This window comes from Mustela erminea, chromosome 8 (genome assembly GCF_009829155.1).
Source record: "Mustela erminea isolate mMusErm1 chromosome 8, mMusErm1.Pri, whole genome shotgun sequence".
NCBI classification, from domain to species: Eukaryota; Metazoa; Chordata; class Mammalia; order Carnivora; family Mustelidae; genus Mustela; species Mustela erminea.
Window position 1 is genome coordinate 40,019,854 of NC_045621.1, and position 17,950 is coordinate 40,037,803.

At 38.6% G+C, this 17,950-nt stretch overlaps 1 protein-coding gene across 1 annotated transcript in view; it reads left to right on the top strand.

Annotated features, from left to right (window-relative positions):
- The window catches only part of GIGYF2 (GRB10 interacting GYF protein 2), a 149,605-nt gene that overhangs the window by 90,674 nt on the left and 40,981 nt on the right, over positions 1 to 17,950 (top strand). The window contains 9 exon segments of the mRNA XM_032355189.1: positions 415 to 632; positions 725 to 851; positions 854 to 886; positions 975 to 1,163; positions 3,729 to 3,925; positions 4,906 to 5,065; positions 12,489 to 12,655; positions 15,892 to 15,983; positions 17,223 to 17,330. Coding sequence (XP_032211080.1) covers positions 415 to 632; positions 725 to 851; positions 854 to 886; positions 975 to 1,163; positions 3,729 to 3,925; positions 4,906 to 5,065; positions 12,489 to 12,655; positions 15,892 to 15,983; positions 17,223 to 17,330 — 1,291 coding nt within the window.

Sequence of the window (17,950 nt, forward strand, 5' to 3'; positions counted from 1 at the left end):
GAAAGGCATAGACTTTAGTATGGGAAGATGACCAGCATTATAAGCCTGGGCTAAGAGTATGCCATGTGAATGGCTAATTGACATTTCAGTCAGATACCTAAAGCTTATCCAAAGTGTATACTTCAAATCAAGTGTCCTTTAACAGTAATTTGTTTAAAATTTATTTTTCAGAGCTTTAGAGGAGTTGATATGGCTCAGTACTCACCAACGGTAACTCCTGTTGCTACTTAGTGATGTTATATGTATGCTGAGCTCTGAATTTCATTTACTTTGCCTAATTTTCTCTTTAGTAGGTTGATCATTTGAATTCACAGCCAGGCATAGTTTTCTTCTTTATTTCCTATTTTGATTTTTTTTTTCCTCAAGTACTGTCCTAAAAATTTTCTAAGGTTTGTATCCTCCTCCTCATCCCAGATGGCCCTCGTTCTGCAGGCTGGCGGGAACACATGGAGCGACGGCGAAGGTTTGAGTTTGATTTTCGAGATCGGGATGATGAACGAGGTTACCGAAGGGTGCGTTCTGGCAGTGGAAGCATAGATGATGACCGGGATAGCTTGCCTGAGTGGTGCTTAGAGGATGCTGAAGAAGAGATGGGCACATTTGACTCCTCTGGAGCGTTCCTCTCTCTAAAGGTAAGAAATTTGTTTTAAATGTTAAAACAGGCATTGACCTGCCACCAGAGCCAAATGTATTGTTGACCTTTGGCTTTATTTTCTTAACACAGAAAGTACAGAAAGAGCCAATTCCAGAAGAGCAGGAAATGGACTTCCGGCCTGTAGAGGAAGGTGGGGAGTGCTCTGACTCTGAGAGCAGCCATAATGAAGAAGCCAAAGAACCTGATAAGACAAATAGGAAGAGGGAGAGAAGACAGATAGAGTGGGAGTAGGTAAGGCTCATTTTTGTCTTTTACCTTCTTGTTTTCATCAGACTCAGAATTTCCCAAGTTGTTAACTTAAGAATGCTTCATGTTACAGAAGCCAGTGAGGAAATATCCCAGACCTCCTCATCGTCTGCTAGACCAGGTACTCCTTCAGACCATCAGCCTCAGGAAGCACCACAGTTTGAGAGGAAAGAGGAACCCCAAACTGAGCAAACGGAAAAAGCTGAGGAAGAGAATCAGACAGAAACTAGCCTACCGACCAAAGTGCCCAGCAGAGGGGATGGTATGTATTTATGAGAGTAGACAAGCTAAAACAGGATTCTGCTCAGGCAGGCCAGTGATCACTGATAAGATAGGATTCTGTTTATGCCTTATAGAACCTCTCCCAGTGGTAAATTACTGGAATAGATTATTTTACCAGTGAACCCCCTCAAACGCTGCTTCCCATGTTTTGTCGTTCCCCAAATTCACCAAAACAGAGTTAGAAACTCGGGAATCTTACTTAGGATGTTATGACACAGCCACCTTGGTATTGGTTGAGCGGACAGGGTTTAGGATCCTCTGCAGTAATTTGATCCCCACATCAGACAGGTACCTTCCTTTCATATAGTGGTTGGATGTGTGTCCAGAAGGCACACCAAATTGCTGTTGTTCTAAGAGAGGCCAGAAAGAACATGGATGGATCTGTGGAAGTCCTACCACCTTTGCTAAAGAATAAGTTTAAAGTATATCCCCTTCTCCAGTGTTACTGTTTTAATTTGCTCGTATACCTTAGTAGGCAGTTTTAATGTTTACTTCCATGTTCCTTCTTGTGCATACTTAAAAATGACATTGTGGTACTTGACGTTGAAGGGTTAATTGGTTGAGTCACCATAGGAACATGCCTTTAACATGGCATTTGAGTCCTTGTATGACCTGGCATATGCCTCTTCTTTCTGTACAGTTTCAGTGCCATCTCTGTCTCCTCCATACTCTGTTCCCCACCCTCACAGACCCTTAGGCCCACCCCATATAAGGCCTTGTTCTTTTGTCTCCATGCCTTAGCACATGCTCCTCTCTGTGCCTGGAACTCTGTTCCACCCCAAATTCCTGAGCTGATTAGCGATCTTCTCTTGGTTCTTAAACAACCAGCACTATTCTTGACATGGCAATACAATATGATAAAGATCTGTGTATTATCCTTTTTGCCTAATAGACCATCTATTATCTTTTTTGCCTTATAGACTAATATTTATAGGGCTTAAACTAGGGGTATCTTTTTAGAGTTCTATGTCTAGAGCAAAGCTTAGTGAGTGATTTCAAATACTTGAATCTCTGTCAGGCACTGTGGGACTTGTCCATTTTGAGACCTGTTTGATATGTAGTAGTCATTTTCAGTTATGATCTGCCCCCAAATTACTTGTGGTTCATTCTCTTGAATGTAGATGCCTGGGACCTTATTCTAGGAGATTTTAGGATGGAATCCAGACATGTGTATTTTGAGAAAGCTTCGTAGATACCCATTAAAGATGAAACTCCAGATTGATAGTCTGTAAGGGAGATAAAGCATATTAGTCATCTAGGGCAAAATTCCTATTTTTAGAGGATAGGTGAAGAGTAGCCAGAGAAAATCTTCATAGGCAAGAGTGGCCTATAGTGAAGGACAGTAAGGAAGGGAGAAGGTTTCAATTCAGGATTGGGCTGCTAAGGTCAGATGGAGAGGACTAGGAAAAGCCATTGGGTTTGGGGACTTTGAGTCACTGCTTCTTTGTGAGAGAGAAGCTGTATTGGAGGTTGGAAGTGGAAGTCACAGTGTAGCAGGGGTGGTGGTGGTTGTGGTGGATCAACTGTTCTTTTAAGAAGTTTGGCAGAGAGAGGAAAGTGTTCCTGAGAGGGGCAGGGATTTGGAGAAGCTGTCTGTAATTGAGCAAACAAGGTTTCAAAGGAGAAACTGCATTTGTATCTAATTACTCCCATCCCCCTCCCTTCTTAAGAGCCTGCATACTGAGAGGCTAGAAATAGGGACCAACACAGAGCCTCTTTTGCAGTCTGTGTTTATATTGAGAAGAACTTGCTGACCTGTCTAGGTAAACTCCCAAATGCTCTTCATTATCCTAAAGAATAATGTATTGAAATACATTAATTATCACCTGAAATAGGTATTTATTCAAGATAATTGCCAATGCACTTAATCAAAGTTTTGATGATGAGTTACAGTATTTTTGAGAAGATTTGCAGTGCTTTGTTAATCATCTGCTGGTGGAGACATGTTATAAAGAACGGATTGGACTGATAGTTTGCTCTCAAAAGGAAATTGTGTATCTGTTGGGCAGTTGCTCTAGTGACCCAGTCAGGTACTGTCTAGATACCTTTTTTTTTTTTTTTAAAGATTTTATTTATTTATTTGACAGAGAGAGATCACAAGTAGATGGAGAGGCAGGCAGAGAGAGAGAGAGGGGAGCAGGCTCCCTGCCGAGCAGAGAGCCCGATGCGGGACTCGATCCCAGGACCTCGAGATCATGACTTGAGCCGAAGGCAGCGGCTCAACCCACTGAGCCACCCAGGCGCCCCTAGATACCTTTTTTAATCCTTATGTTGTGTCATTTTGTAGAGGTACTTCAGTCATCGTAGGGAGAAATACTACACTTCTCTATAAGAAGTAGCTGCAGTGTTCCTGATCCATATTTCTGTTGAGCCCATTTAGTGAGTGGCCCAACTTGGTGATACATTCTTCATAAGACTCTACTGGGCTCCCTGCACAGCGGGGAGCCTGCTTCTCCCTATGCCTCTGCCCTTCCCCCTGCTCTCTCTCTCTATAAAAAATAAAATCTGAAAAAGAGTCTCTATATTCCATGTTTTTTTCCTTTAGAAATAGTTTCTGATGTCCAGCAGCCCCTGTCACAGATTCCTTCAGATACAGCCTCTCCTCTTCTCATACTTCCACCGCCTGTTCCCAATCCAAGTCCTGCCCTCCGGCCAGTTGAAACGCCGGTCGTAGGTGCTCCTGGGATGGGCAGTGTTTCCACAGAGCCAGATGATGAAGAGGGTCTGAAACATTTGGAGCAGGTAAAAATCTTGTAATCCTTTTTTTCTTTCTCAAACTACCATAAAATTTGGAAGCATTAAATGAATATTTAGAAATGGAACTTCTGTGCATTAGATTTTATGTACTGGAAAAGTTGTTTGTAAATCTCGTATTTTTTTGTGTGAGTAATTGTCTTTCAAATCATTTCATGCTTATAAGTTTCTGCTATGTAGTAGTCATTGTGTCAGGTTATTTTTTCTCTTCTGAGGTTGCCCTTAGCTGTTTGCTTTTCTTTTTTCTTTTTGGAAATTAATGGAATGCCAAAAATGGCAAATACAAGCAGCTGTGGATGGGCATAGCATCTTCTGTATTTTTTGCTTAAAATATAACTGGAAAAATAGTTAAACTCAGAATTTTAACATTTTATTTATGTCTCTAGATTTTCCTAAGATATACCTTTGTTGTATACAAAGTAAATGATAGCTTGTTTTCTGTAGAAGAATTTCTCTTTCAGGGTGGGGTAGTTTTTGGTGGCAGGAAATGCTCAAGGAGAGGAAGAAAAGGCAGTGTCTTAGTAAAACTTATAAAAAATTTTATTTGTAATCATATTACTTGAGTCTTTGTTGTATTAACACCCATGTTTTTACAGGTTTAGTTTGCTTCAGGATTGACCAGTGGCTTATTAGTTTAAAAAGTAATCTTATTAGTGTGTTGATTAGAAGCCTGGGTTTTCATCCATACCAGTTTGTGTTTTAATCTGTTCGGTTTGCTTAAAAGTTTTGAAACTTTGAGCAAGATTTGACCTCTCTCGGCCTTAGTTTACCCCTCCATAAAATGGGGGTAGTACATACTATATGACCTTGTTGGAAGAAGTAAATGGTTGCCTGCTATGTTTCTTGCATTGAAATACCTTTCACAGGCCAAATCATTCAAAAAAAGGTAGGCATTTTTATTATATGTTCTAGTATTAATTTGGGATCATTTGTTTCCTCAATCCTTTTTTTTTTTTTTTTCCTATTAGCAAGCTGAGAAGATGGTGGCTTATCTCCAAGACAGTGCACTAGATGATGAGAGACTGGCGTCGAAACTGCAAGAGCACAGAGCTAAGGGAGTGTCTGTTCCGCTGATGCACGAAGCAATGCAGAAGTGGTATTACAAAGATCCTCAGGGAGAAATTCAAGGTAGCTCGTTCCATTCTACTTGAAGCCATTACCTCCAGATCTGTAAGATGGTCATTATTTAATGTCAGTTTGCATAATAGTAGAAAACAATCCATTTTTACAGGACACACACACACACACACACACACACACATACACATAGTAGAAAACAATCCAGTTTTACAGGACATATAGACACACACACCCACACATACATATATATATATGTATGTAGGCATGTATGTATGTATATGGCATTTTTGTAGGTTTCTCCCGTAGTACTTTACAATTTCAGTGTAGGGGGAGGGCAGTCCAATGAAAATTGTTTGACTATAAGGCAGAATGTGATTACTAATATGATAGGGATGTAAACAAAATGCTCAAGACCCCCTCAGTTCTAGCTACCCAGCTGGTTAACTAGGCAGGTGAATTCCTTATCATCTTTGTACTTCAGTTTCCCTCCCATAAAAAGGTGATGGCAGTAGTCTTGGAAGACCGTACTTCAATGTTTTGCTGAAGTGGAGTTGATTCCATAAATGATAAAGATCTGTTAAAAATGTGGGAGAAAAGGTCATACCATATTTTATGTTAATCCCTTAAAAATTTGGATGGTGCACAAGTTAGATTAGAATGAGGAGAGAATGCTATAAAAGATATTTGTTGATTCTTCATTTCTGCTTTTGAAATCTTTGTTTATAACTTGAAATTGGTTGACTGTGTTAACCAGTATCATGATAGTGTTTTACCAAATACACCCTGTGACGTCTTTCCAGCATACTAACTCCTTTTCCACACTCAGTCCCCTTACCCTTTCCCTTTATTCTCCTTTGCAACATCTGTTGCTGCCTGGCTCTGTATATATTTGTTAATGATCTGTTTACATCCCTGTAGAATGTAAGGTACATGGGATCAGGACTGTGCATTTGTGGGTTTTTTGTTTGCTTGTTTGTTTTGTTTCTGGTAAAACAATCAGAAGCATTTATTTGATGTTTTAGGGATTGCAGCTGGAGAGACAAAGTGTGCTTCCAAGTTGAGGACTCTGTGTTTTAATTAAAACACATGGTTTTAAAAAACAAAAACAAAAAAAAAAAAAAAAAAAAAAAAAAACAACAACAACAACAACAAAAAACCCCACCCCAAAACACATGGATGTGTTTTTTAATTAAATTTACTTTAAGATAATTGTAGCTTCACATGCAGCTGTAAGATATAATAGAGATTTTATGTATTCCTTATCCAGTTTCCCAGTACTGGTAATCTCATGCAAAACTGTAGTACAGTATCCAGCCAGGATATTGCCTTTGATATAGTCAAGATTTAAAACATTTCTATTTCATATTGCCCTTAGATAGACATATGCATTTCCTTCCCATTGGTACCTACTCCTTAACACTTGACAACCACTACCCCCATTTCTATAGTTTGTCATTTCAAGAATGTTACATAAATGGAATTCATTTCCAGCTAATTTTTTTTTCACTCAGCATCCTGCTCAGAAGATTGATACAGGTTGTTACATGGTGTCAGTGGGTGGTGTTTTTTGTTTTTTTAACTGAGAGTACATCAGTGATGTGGATATATCATAGTGTAGTCATTCATCCATGAAAGGTATCTGGGTTGTTCCCATTTTTGACTATTACTATTTTTTTTAAGATTTATTTGGGCACCTGGGTGGCTCAGTCATTAGGCATCTGCCTTCAGCTTGGTCCTGATCAAATCCTGCATCAGGCTCCCTGCTCAGTGGGATGCCTGCTTCACCCTCTCCCACTCCCCATGCTGTGTTCCCTCTCTTACTGTCTTTTTCTGTCAAATAAACAAAATCTTAAAAAAAAGATTTATTTATTTTAGAGAGAGTATGTGCAGTGGGGAAGTGGGGGTGGGGGAAGGGAGGAAGAATCTCAAGCAGACTCTTCACTGAGCTCAGAGCCCGATGCGGGGTTCGATCTTATAATCCTGAGATGATAAGGTGAGCTGAAATCAAGACTTGAACCCTTAGCTGACTGTGCCACCCAAGCACCGCCTATTTTGGCTATTATAATAAAGCTGTTAAACATTTATGGGTAGGCTTTTGTTATAACAAACTCTTCATTCCTCTTGAGATACAAACATCCAGGAGTGCAACTGCTAGATTATATGGTAACGACACATTTGGTTTTTTAAAGAAACTGCCAGACTTTTCCAGAGGGCTGACCATTTTGTATTTCTGCAGCAATCTATGAGTGATTTGGTTTCTCCACATTCTTGACAGTATTTGATGATGTTGCTCTTTTTTATTTTAGCCACTTCACATGTTGTGTAGTGTATAGAGTATACAATATCTCATTGTAGTATTTGGTTTGCATTTCCCTGATGGGTAAAGATGTTGAACATTTTTTTATATGTTTATTGGCTGTTTATTCTCTTAGGTGAACTATCTCTTCATGTTTTTTTACCCATATTCTGGTTAGACTCTTTGCTTTTTTTTTTTTTTTAACCTTTTGAGTTTTGAGATTTCTTTATATATAGGTACTAGTCCTTTGTTAGATAGGTGGTTTGCAAATACTTTATCCCAGCCTGTTTTTATCTCTTTATCACAGATGAAAAGTTAAATACTGATGAAGTCCAGTTGATTAATTTTTCCCTTTTATGGATTGTGTTTTTAGTATTAAGTCTGAGACAGAAGAACTCTTTTCCTAGCTTCAGATCCCAAAATGTCCTTTCCAAAATAATTGATAGTTTTTTGTTTTATATTTAAGTCTTGTGATTTTTTTTTAAAAGGTTAATTTATTTATTATTTAGTTTAGAGAGAGAGTGTGGGGAGGGGCAGAGGGAGAGAGAGTCTCAAGTAGACTCCACACGGAGCAGGGAGCCTGATGTGGGGCTTGATCCCATGACCCCAAGATCATGCCCTGAGCCAAAACCAAGACTGCTCAACTGACTGCGGCACCCTGGAGCCCCAACTCTGTGATCTATTAATTTTTGTATAACGAATGGGATTTAGATCAAAGTTTATTTTTTTGCTGATGGATGTCCAGTTGCTCTGGAACGTTTTGTTGAAAATCCATCTTTCCTCTTTTGAATTACCTTTCTCAAAATTCATTTGGGTGTATTTATGTTGGTCTGTTTTCTGTGTTCTTTTTTCTATTCCACTGATCTGTGTGTCTGTCTTTGCGCCAGTATCACAGTCTCGATTACTGTAGCTATATAATTATATATGTCTTGAAGTTGGATAGACTGGTTCCTCCTGTTTGTTTTTTTTTTTCTCCCAGTTTATTTTTATCAAAACAGTTTTTAACTTTTCCAGTTCCTTTGTTTTTCCATATAAATTTTAGAATAATCTTACCTGTATTTACCATATAAATATTAAAAAAAATCTATACTTAAATATCTTGCTGAGATTTTAATAGGAACTGTGTTAAACCTTTATATCATTTTGAAGAGAATTGATAGCTTTCTCATGTTGAGTCTTCCAATCCATGAACTTGTAGTTTTCAGCATATATTCTGTACATGCTTTAATCCATTTGTATCTCCTTGGTTTTTTTTGAGTAATTGTAAATTTTATTTCAGTGTCTTTGTGTTCATTGTTACTATATAGAATTGAATTTTGCATGTTTGTCTTTAGTCTGTGACCTTGCTGAGCTCATTATTAAGTGTAATGTTAGCTTCTGGCTTTTTATAGATGCTCTTTATGAAGTTGAGGAAGTACACCTTAGTTTTTGAGAGTTTCATTGGGTATTGGATTTTGTCAAATGCTTTTTCTGCATTTGTTGAAATGATCCTATTATTTTTCTTTTTTAGCAACTTTGATTTGGTGGATTAAATTGATTGCATATTCAATATTGAACCAGCTTTGTACTCTTGGAATAAACGCCATTTGGTCATGATTTATAACTTTTTATGTATTGCTGGCTCCTTTTAGGTAATGTTTAGTTAAGGATTCTTGTGTCTGTCTTTATGAGGGATGTTGTTTTGTGGTTTTGGTATCCTCATTGTCTGATTTTAGTATCAGGATAATAATTAGCTTCATAAAATTAACTGGGAATTGTTCCCTCTCCTATTTTCTGGAAGATTATTTAGAATTGATGTTAATTCTTCTTAAAATGTTTTGTAGAATTCTCCATTGAAACCATCTGGGGACTTCTTTTCGGGATTATTTTTAAATAATAGGCTCTATTGAAAAAAATAATAATAATAAAGTAGGCTCTATGCCCAGCATGGGCAGGCTTGAACTCGTGACCTTGAGATCCAGAGTCACATGCTCTACCAATTGAGTCAGCCAGATGCCCTGTTTTTGTTTTTGTTTTTTTAACTTTAAAATTAAAATTCAGTATCCCTAATAGTTACAGGGGCTATTTAAATTACTGATTTAATACGGGTTGATTTGGTAGGTTTTGTTTTGTTTTGTGTTTTATGAATTCATCCATTTCAGCTAAGATGTCAAATTTGTGTGGGTAGAGTTACTTGGAGTATTCCCTTACTCTCTTTTTGATGTTTGCAAGTTCTGTAGTGATAGCCCCTGTTTTATTCCTCATGTTGGTAATTTGTTCATTTCTCTTTTGTCATTGTCAGTCTTGTTACAGATTTGTTAATTTTTATTCATCTCTTCAAGGAATCAGCTTTGTTTCATTGATTTTTTTTCATTACTGTTTTTTGTTTTCAGTTTCATTGAGTTCTGTTCTTATTTCTTTCCTTCTTCTTAGGGTTTATTTTGCTTTCCTTTTTCTAGGGTCTTGAGGGTGGGTGCTTATATAGTATTGATTTGAGACTTTTCTAATGTAAGCATTTAATACCATAAATTTCTCTTTCAATACTTCTTTAACAAATTGGAGACATACCTTTTCATTTTCGTTCAGTTTAGTATGCTTTTTTTTTTCTTTTTTTCTCTAAGATTTGTTAGAAAGAGAGGAGGAGAAAGAGTGCACATGCAGGGGGAGCTGCAGGCAGAGACAGAAACAGGCTCCCCACTGAGCAAGGAGCCTTGGGATCATGACTTGAGCCAAAGGGGCAGCTGCCTAACTGACTGAGCCACCCAGCTGCCCCTCCCCCTGCCTTTTTTTTTTCTTTTTTTTTTTAACTTGACAGACATCAGAAGATCCCAGAGATCACAAGCAGGCAGAGAGAGAGAGAGAGAGGAGGAAGCAGGCTCCCTGTGGAGCAGAGAGCCCAGTGCAGGGCTGGATCCCAGGATTCTGGGTCATGACCGAAGGCAGAGGCTTTAACCCACTGAGCCATCCAGGCGCCCCCCTCCCTTTATTTAAGAGGTGAGGAAGCTGCAGAGGAAGAGGTAGAGAGAATCTTAAGTAGGTTCCACGCATAGCATGTGATCCTGGCATGGAGATTGATCTCACAGCGCTGAGATCATGACCTGAGCCAAAATCAAGAGTTGGACGCTGGAGTTAACTGGGTGGATCAGTGGGTTAAAGACTTCCTTGGCAGGGAGCCTGCTTATCCCCTCTCTCTGCCTGCCTCTCTGCCTACTTGTGATCTCTCTCTCTCTCTCTGTTAAATAAATAAAATCTTTAAAAAAAAAAAAAAAAAAAAAGAGGTGGACTCTTAACTGACTGAGCCACCCAGGCACCCCCCAGTCCAGTGTATTTTGTTTTTTTCTTGTTGAGACCTCCACTTTTGAAAAAAATATGTTTAAGTAATCTTTACACCCAAGTGGGGCTTGAGCTCATGATCCTGAGATCAAGAGTCGTATGTTCTTCTGACTGAGCCAGCCAGGCCCCCAGGAGATTTCCACTTTTACTCGTGGATAATTTGCAAGTGTGTTGTTAAGTTTCCGAGTGCTTCAAGATTTTCCTGTTACCTTTCTATTAATGATTTCTGGCTTGATTTTATTGTGGTTGAAAAATACACCATATATAATTTTAGTTCTTAAACATTTATTGAGATTTATATATGGCCCAGACTATAGTTCTTTTTGTTGTATGTTCTGTGGGTACTTGAAAAGACTGTATTTTGCTGTCTTTGGAGCATTCTATAAATTAATCAGTTGGACTTTGTTGATTGATGGTTTTGTTGAGCTTTATAATCTTGTTCGTTTTCTGTCTAGTTCTGTCAGTTGTCATGAGAATGGTGTTGAAGTCTTCAGGTATAATTGGGTATTTCTCTGTCTTTTCAATTTTTTTAGATTTTGATTCACGTATTTTTGCAGTTTGTTTGGTGTATACATTTATGATTGCTGTGTCTTCTTAGTCTTCTTGATGGATTGACCCTGTACTGATACGTAATAACCCTCTGTCTCTGGTAGTTTTCTTTGCTCTGAAGTCTACTCCTTTCTACTCTTCAGAGTCTTCTCTGGTATATAATATGTAGGGCTTTTGTTGGATTTAGCAGGAGGAGAAGGGACAAGTACATCTATTCCATTTTTCCAGAACTGGATGTTCTAGGGACTTGTTTTATTTACTGTTGTGTTCCCACTGCCTAGACCCATGTAATTGGTACTCATGGTTAGTGATCAGAGTGTATTTGTTAGTTTTATATATAAAATGTTTGATTTTTAATTGTAAAAACATCTAGAGAATGTCATCACACCCCCACCCTCAGCTAGATTTAGTTGTACCTGGGTACATCAATTGTAAGTTATCTTAATTTAATAGATTATTATTTATACTTTGCTAACCTTTAATTATCTGGCAGGAAATTATATTTAGCCTTACATATTTATATTCCTTATGCCTTAGTGATGCAAAGTGTAACAAAAATACTTTTCAGTTTTAGTATACTTTTCTGACAAATGAATTTGTAGAGATTGAGTGAGATGGAGATAGTTATGTTCCTTAAAATAAGACAGAAGTCTTATTTCTTCCCTCCCCCCCAAATTTATTTATTTATTTGTCAGAGAGAGAGAGAGAGCGAGCGAGCACACGCGTACACACAAGCAGGAAGAGCCGTGGGTAGAAGGAAAAGCAGGCTCCCTGCTGAGCAAGGAGCCTGATGTGGGACTCAGTCCCAGGACCCAGGGATCATGACCTGAACTCTGAAGGCAGACACTTAACCAACAGAGCCACCCAGGCATCCCCAGAAGTCTTTTTTTTTTTTTTTTTTTTTTTTTTTTTAAGATTTTACCCATCCATTTGACAAAGAAAGATCACAAGTAGGCAGAGAGGGAGAGAGGGAAGCAGGCTCCCCGCTGAGGGGAGATCCCAATGTGAGACTGGATCCTAGGACCCTGAGATCATGACCTGAGCCGAAGGCAGCGGCTTAACCCACTGAGCCACCCAGGTGCCCCATCCCCAGAAGTCTTATTTCAAAATCATTTCTGTTGTATTTTACTAGTTAGAAGCCTATTTACTAACTTTGCAGATGGATTACATTAAAATATCTAAAAAAAAATTTGATGGGTATCACCTGAAATAAGTTGTACCTCTGGGTAAGGATCAGATTCAGGTAATAATTTTTTTTCCTCTTTAGTCTGAAAGGATTTTTATTGCCCTTCTGTTTAATTGGTGCTATTATAGGTCCCTTCAATAATCAGGAGATGGCGGAATGGTTTCAGGCGGGCTATTTTACTATGTCTTTATTGGTGAAGAGAGCATGTGATGAAAGCTTCCAGCCTCTTGGTGATATCATGAAAATGTGGGGAAGGGTTCCCTTCTCTCCTGGTCCAGCTCCCCCCCCTCATATGGTAAGTACCTTACAGCTCACCCAGAATACATACTAGCTGCAGAAACCCTCTCTTCTCTTTGTAAACACAACCCAGATGTTGGATCTGATGAGGAAGAAACTGCACTTTTGAGAGTAATTGAAACAGCAGTGGGCAGTCTGAATTGCAGACTGCATACCCAGCTATAACATCTTTCCAAAATTCAAATACCTGTGTTCACCCCTCTCCCCCCACCTCTCCATTCTCCCCACCCCTGCCCAAATTCTAAAGAAACAAAATCCTTTATTTAGTAGATTTCCAGCAGGTGTGGAAAAAAACAACATCTTACCCTGTTTTGCCTAACAGGTCCTATATGTTCTGGTTTCTCCTTTTTCTCTTTCTTTCTTTCTTTCTTTTTTTTTTTTTTAATTTTATTTATTTGTCAGAGAGAGAGAGTGTGCACAAGCAGGGTGAGCAGGAGGTAGAGAGAGAAGCAGGCTCCCCGCTGAGCCAAGAACCCGATGTGGGACTTGATTCCAGGACCCTGGGGTCATGACCTGAGCTGAAGGCAGACACTTAACAACTGAGCCACCCAGGCATCCCAGGCTCCTTATTTTTGTAAGCTCACTTCAGAGCTTTTACTTTTATCTACTGTGCTTCAATTCAGTTGACCTTTTAGAGTTGGTTTTTTTGGTTGTTTTTTTTTTTTTTTTGCTTTTAATTAGAATGCACATTCTCCTCTCTTCCTCTTCCCTTACCTTTATTTGGTTTTTGCTTTCTGACTCAAAAAGTTCCTAAATTTTAGGTTTACCTTACAGCAAATAAGTGTTGCTAACAAAAAATTCTAGTGCTTTGGAATAATTTGAATTGAAAACACTTTTTAAAAAAAAATATGTTACTAGTATTTTTTTTTTAATTTTTATTTATTTATTTGACAGAGAGAGAGATCACAAGTAGGCAGAGAGGAGGAAGCAGGCCCCCTGCTGAGCAGAGAGCCTGATGCGGGGCTTGATCCCAGGACCCTGAGATCATGACCTGGGCCGAAGGCAGAGGCTTTAACCCACTGAGCCACCCAGGCACCCCAAGTTACTAGTATTTTTAACGAAAAATTGGATCATAATGTAACCTCCCTTGTATACTGGCACTGGAATGCATTTGAAGGGGAAATCTTACTTCTCTGCAGCTGTCTCTGGGCCTCTCCCTGTAGAGTTCCTTTTGGAGGGCTTCGGATCTGTGCCTTGCTTTTCTTCTCTAGGTTGGAGTCTTGGGTGGTCGCCACAGTCAGAAGTGGCCATAGTCAAACACCTTTAGTGTGAGTACTGGATCACTGCAGTAACATATACCTCTGATTTATTCAGCAGCTACATAGTTAGGGCCTGTGCTAGCCTTGTGGTAGGTTCTTGCGAGGTGAAGATAAATGGGACACAAACTCTCTTACGGTCATAGGGATTCATAGGTGAGAACAATGGCCAATAAAATTGTTTGGCCACAGCCCATAGTAAAATAAGTGATTTTACATCAGTACTCTATACATTCATAACTGTACATGGATATTTGTGAAACAAATTTGACGAAAGATTTTGTGCCATGCACATGTTTTCTTCCCTGCCTTCCTCCCTTCTTTTTATATAAATACTGATCTTGATCCAGTAATTGATGTCACTGTCCACTGATGGGTTGAGACCACCTGTAATTTGGAGAACCATGATGATTCCTAGGTGAGGGGAATTATTTCTGACATTTCTGTTATAAATCCAAAGAAAAATTAATTGTGTATTATTGTATAAACATTTTATTTATATACCAAGTTTGTGCTTTATTTCCCTTTTCTGAAATTGGGATGAGTTATCGTGCATGTTTCAGAGCTAGAAGTGCATACCTTGGAGCTTGGCATGTTTGCCCTAGCCCATTTCCTGACTTCTTTTTAGGGGAAGAACCATGGCAGACTCTGCTTCTGTCAGCTGTTAACTGCTGTTGCCCTGAGTAATGCTGATAAGAGAGTTCACATTGATGATGAATATACCTTGAAATGTAGGTTTTAATGTAGAAAGTTTAGATTAACCTAGTGTAGCTTCCATCCTCCAGTATTTAATTGGAAAGAAAAATGTCTCTGAATTTCAAGTGATCTCCACCCCAAGAAATTGTATATCCAGTATTTTATTCCAAAGCATAATCTGTGTATGGTAAAGATATAAACTATTCACTAATGATTTGCCCTAATCTATGTCACCCCCCCACCTTTTTAAAAAAGATTTTATTTATTTATTTGACAGAGACACAGTGAGAAAGGGAACACAAGCAGGGGGAGTGGGAGAGGGAGAAGCAGGTGAGCCCAATGCAGGGCCTGATGCCAGGCCTCTGGGATCATGACCTGAGCCGAAGGCTTAAAATTTCCCAATTTTAACTTTTCAGAATTTAAATTCCAGCAATGTCATTTGAAACACGAACTAAAAAACAATTTTTCCTACTCATTATATATATACACATACATTTATGTTTTAAGATCTATTTATTCATTTGACAGTGAGAGAATGAGAGTATAAGTAGGCAGAGTGGCAGGCAGAGGGAGAGGGAGAAGCAGGCTCTTGCTGAGCAGAGAGGCTAATGTGGGGCTGGATCCCAGCCATGGACCACCTCATGACCTTAGCTAAAGGCCATCACTTAACTGAGCTACCCAGGTACCCGTCTAACTCATAGTATATTAGTAGCAATAGAAACACCTAGTTTTGGGGTGGGGAGTTAAAATTTTGCAAGCTCTTTCATATTCTGTTAATGTAAAACTTGTCAGCATCTTTAACAAAATATACTTCTACACTGCTCTCTATATTCATTACTGGCCCTGGTCATATTCCTACCACATTAACTTCAGATAATTTTATTCCTTTCTGAAAGTTCTACCCCATTTCTCTGATTTCTACATGATCTCCAGGTTTACAGATCACTTTTAACATTGGGAAATAATACATTTTTTAGTTATAGTAATGACTCTTGGGTACAGTACAACATTCAGCTTCAAGGGTGGGAGGAGAGAACAGCAGCTAAAATAAGGACCCCTTTCCCACCAAAGGGAATCTCTTATAATGCAGACACCATCTTTTCCCACTAGATGGCAATGGTTAGCTCTTTAAGAGTTTTTTTAATAGTTGAGCATTTGGGGCATAAAGGTAGAGTGGGAAGTCAAGGTCTAAGATTCAGTTTGCTTTCAGATAATGTAGTAAGTGGCTTTTAAGCTTTTTGCAATTTGTTCAGTGGTATTTCTTCCCCTACGTCTTCACTAGGGAGAGTTGGACCAGGAACGACTGACCAGACAGCAGGAGCTCACGGCCTTGTACCAGATGCAGCACCTTCAGTACCAGCAGTTCTTAATACAGTAAGAGCAGTAATGCAGTAGGGTACACTGCAAAATGCCTTTACTTAAAAAAATTTTTTTGAAGATTTTATTTATTTGAGAGAGAGTGCACACGAGTCGGGGGAGGAGCAGAAGGAGAGGGACAAACAGAATCACTCTTGAGTGCAGAGTTGGGGAGGGAGAGTGTAGGGGTAAGGGGTGGGTGGGTGGGGATTGAAACCAGGAGTCTGATGCTCAACTAAGCCTCCCAGGAGCTCCCCAGGTGCCTTTAGATATAATCTCCTAAGTTTTACTTTTTACAGCAGAGGACTACAAGTTTCTATGATACTTCAGTCACCTAGCCAGTGGCATGTTACCAATATATATTTGGAGTTTGGTCTTTTTAAATACCAGAAATTTGCAGAAAATGACACATAACTATAATTTCACAAGCTCTTTAGCTCCTAAAGCAAGAAACAACAAGCATTTTAAGAACTTAAATGCCTCCTAAATGGCTCAACTTTGAATGCCACAGAGGAAAAAAACATAGATGAGAAGGCAAGAAAGAAGTAAACATTTATGCTGTTAGCATTGCTGTGAAACGATAGCAGAATTACTTAGATTATGTGTCACTTTAGTAGAAGAAGTAAGATTTGCTGTCATCTAGTACAGAGATCGGCAAACTGGTTTGATCCCTATTGTCATTAACGAGATTTTATTAGAACATAGCCACTAGTGTTTGTTGGTGTGTTGTCTACAGCTCCTTTTGCAGTGCAGTGGGAGAATTAAATAATTGCATGTGGCCTGCAAAGCTGAAAATACTTGCTGTCTGGCTCTTAATAGATATTTGTCTACCTCTGATCCAGTAGAAAAAAATCTTAACCTAAAATTTTCCAAGTTGAAACCTAAATTTTGAGAATTTTTATACAAGTGATTTTATTTTTGCAAAAAGTGTTTCATGTGAAAGTAACTATTAGTTCAAATCTCTTTTATTTTTCACTTGCTTTCTGATATTTTCAGAGAGTTTGACAGCTTTTGACATTTTACAATTTTTTTTGCTGTCCTCTTTGAGCATGTTATCTAAAAGTTCACAATTCCTTTTAGAATGAAGTAGAGAATTTTCTGTGTAACTATTCTTATCATGAAATATTGTTAAAACTTATTTGATAGCTATTTCTAATGGTACTTTTGGGGGGGGTGGACCGACCTTTGTCTTTCGGTATCTTAGTAAAGTGTACTAAATGTACATAGACAGGTTATACTTTATTTTACTTTTTGAAGACAACAATATGCCCAGGTTTTGGCTCAACAACAGAAAGCAGCCCTGTCCTCGCAGCAGCAGCAACAGTTGGCACTTCTTCTCCAACAGTTCCAGGCTCTGAAAATGAGGTTGGTGGTCAGTCCATGATGTGTCACATTGCATATGTGTGTGCATATTAAAGAAAAGAAAGGAAATTTTGGTATAATGTGTGAACTCTGGTATCAGAATACCCACACACAACACATACGTGTATATTGTGTGTAAAACCAGAATATAGCTTTTAAAAATTGTAATTAAGCTGGCACTAAAGCAGTTTTGGTCTTTTTACTCATAGAGGATAAATTTGGAATAACCACAGAATAATGAGAACATTGGAAAAGCAGCATATTCTTAACAGAACCAGCAACAAAAAAACTGTAGTCTTGAAGTTTAATTTCCTTTCACCCGTGAGAGCTCAAGAAAGAGAGTCACACTGCCACACAGAGTAAAAGTTCCAGAACCCAAAAGCCATTAAGATAAGTCTGAGGAAAAGGAAATTATGCCTAAAAGTCTTAAATTTCTATAGTTTCAGATTATCATTTAAGGTAATACATGTTGTATTTCCTTCAGAGTTATCAATGGCTCTCTTAAAAACCTTACTGTCCAATTTAACCGAAACATTTCACATTTGTCTTTTAAGTCCTAACCCATCGAGTGAGGTGGGCAGGTTAGGTGGTAAGATGCCAGTTTACAAATGGATAAACTGATA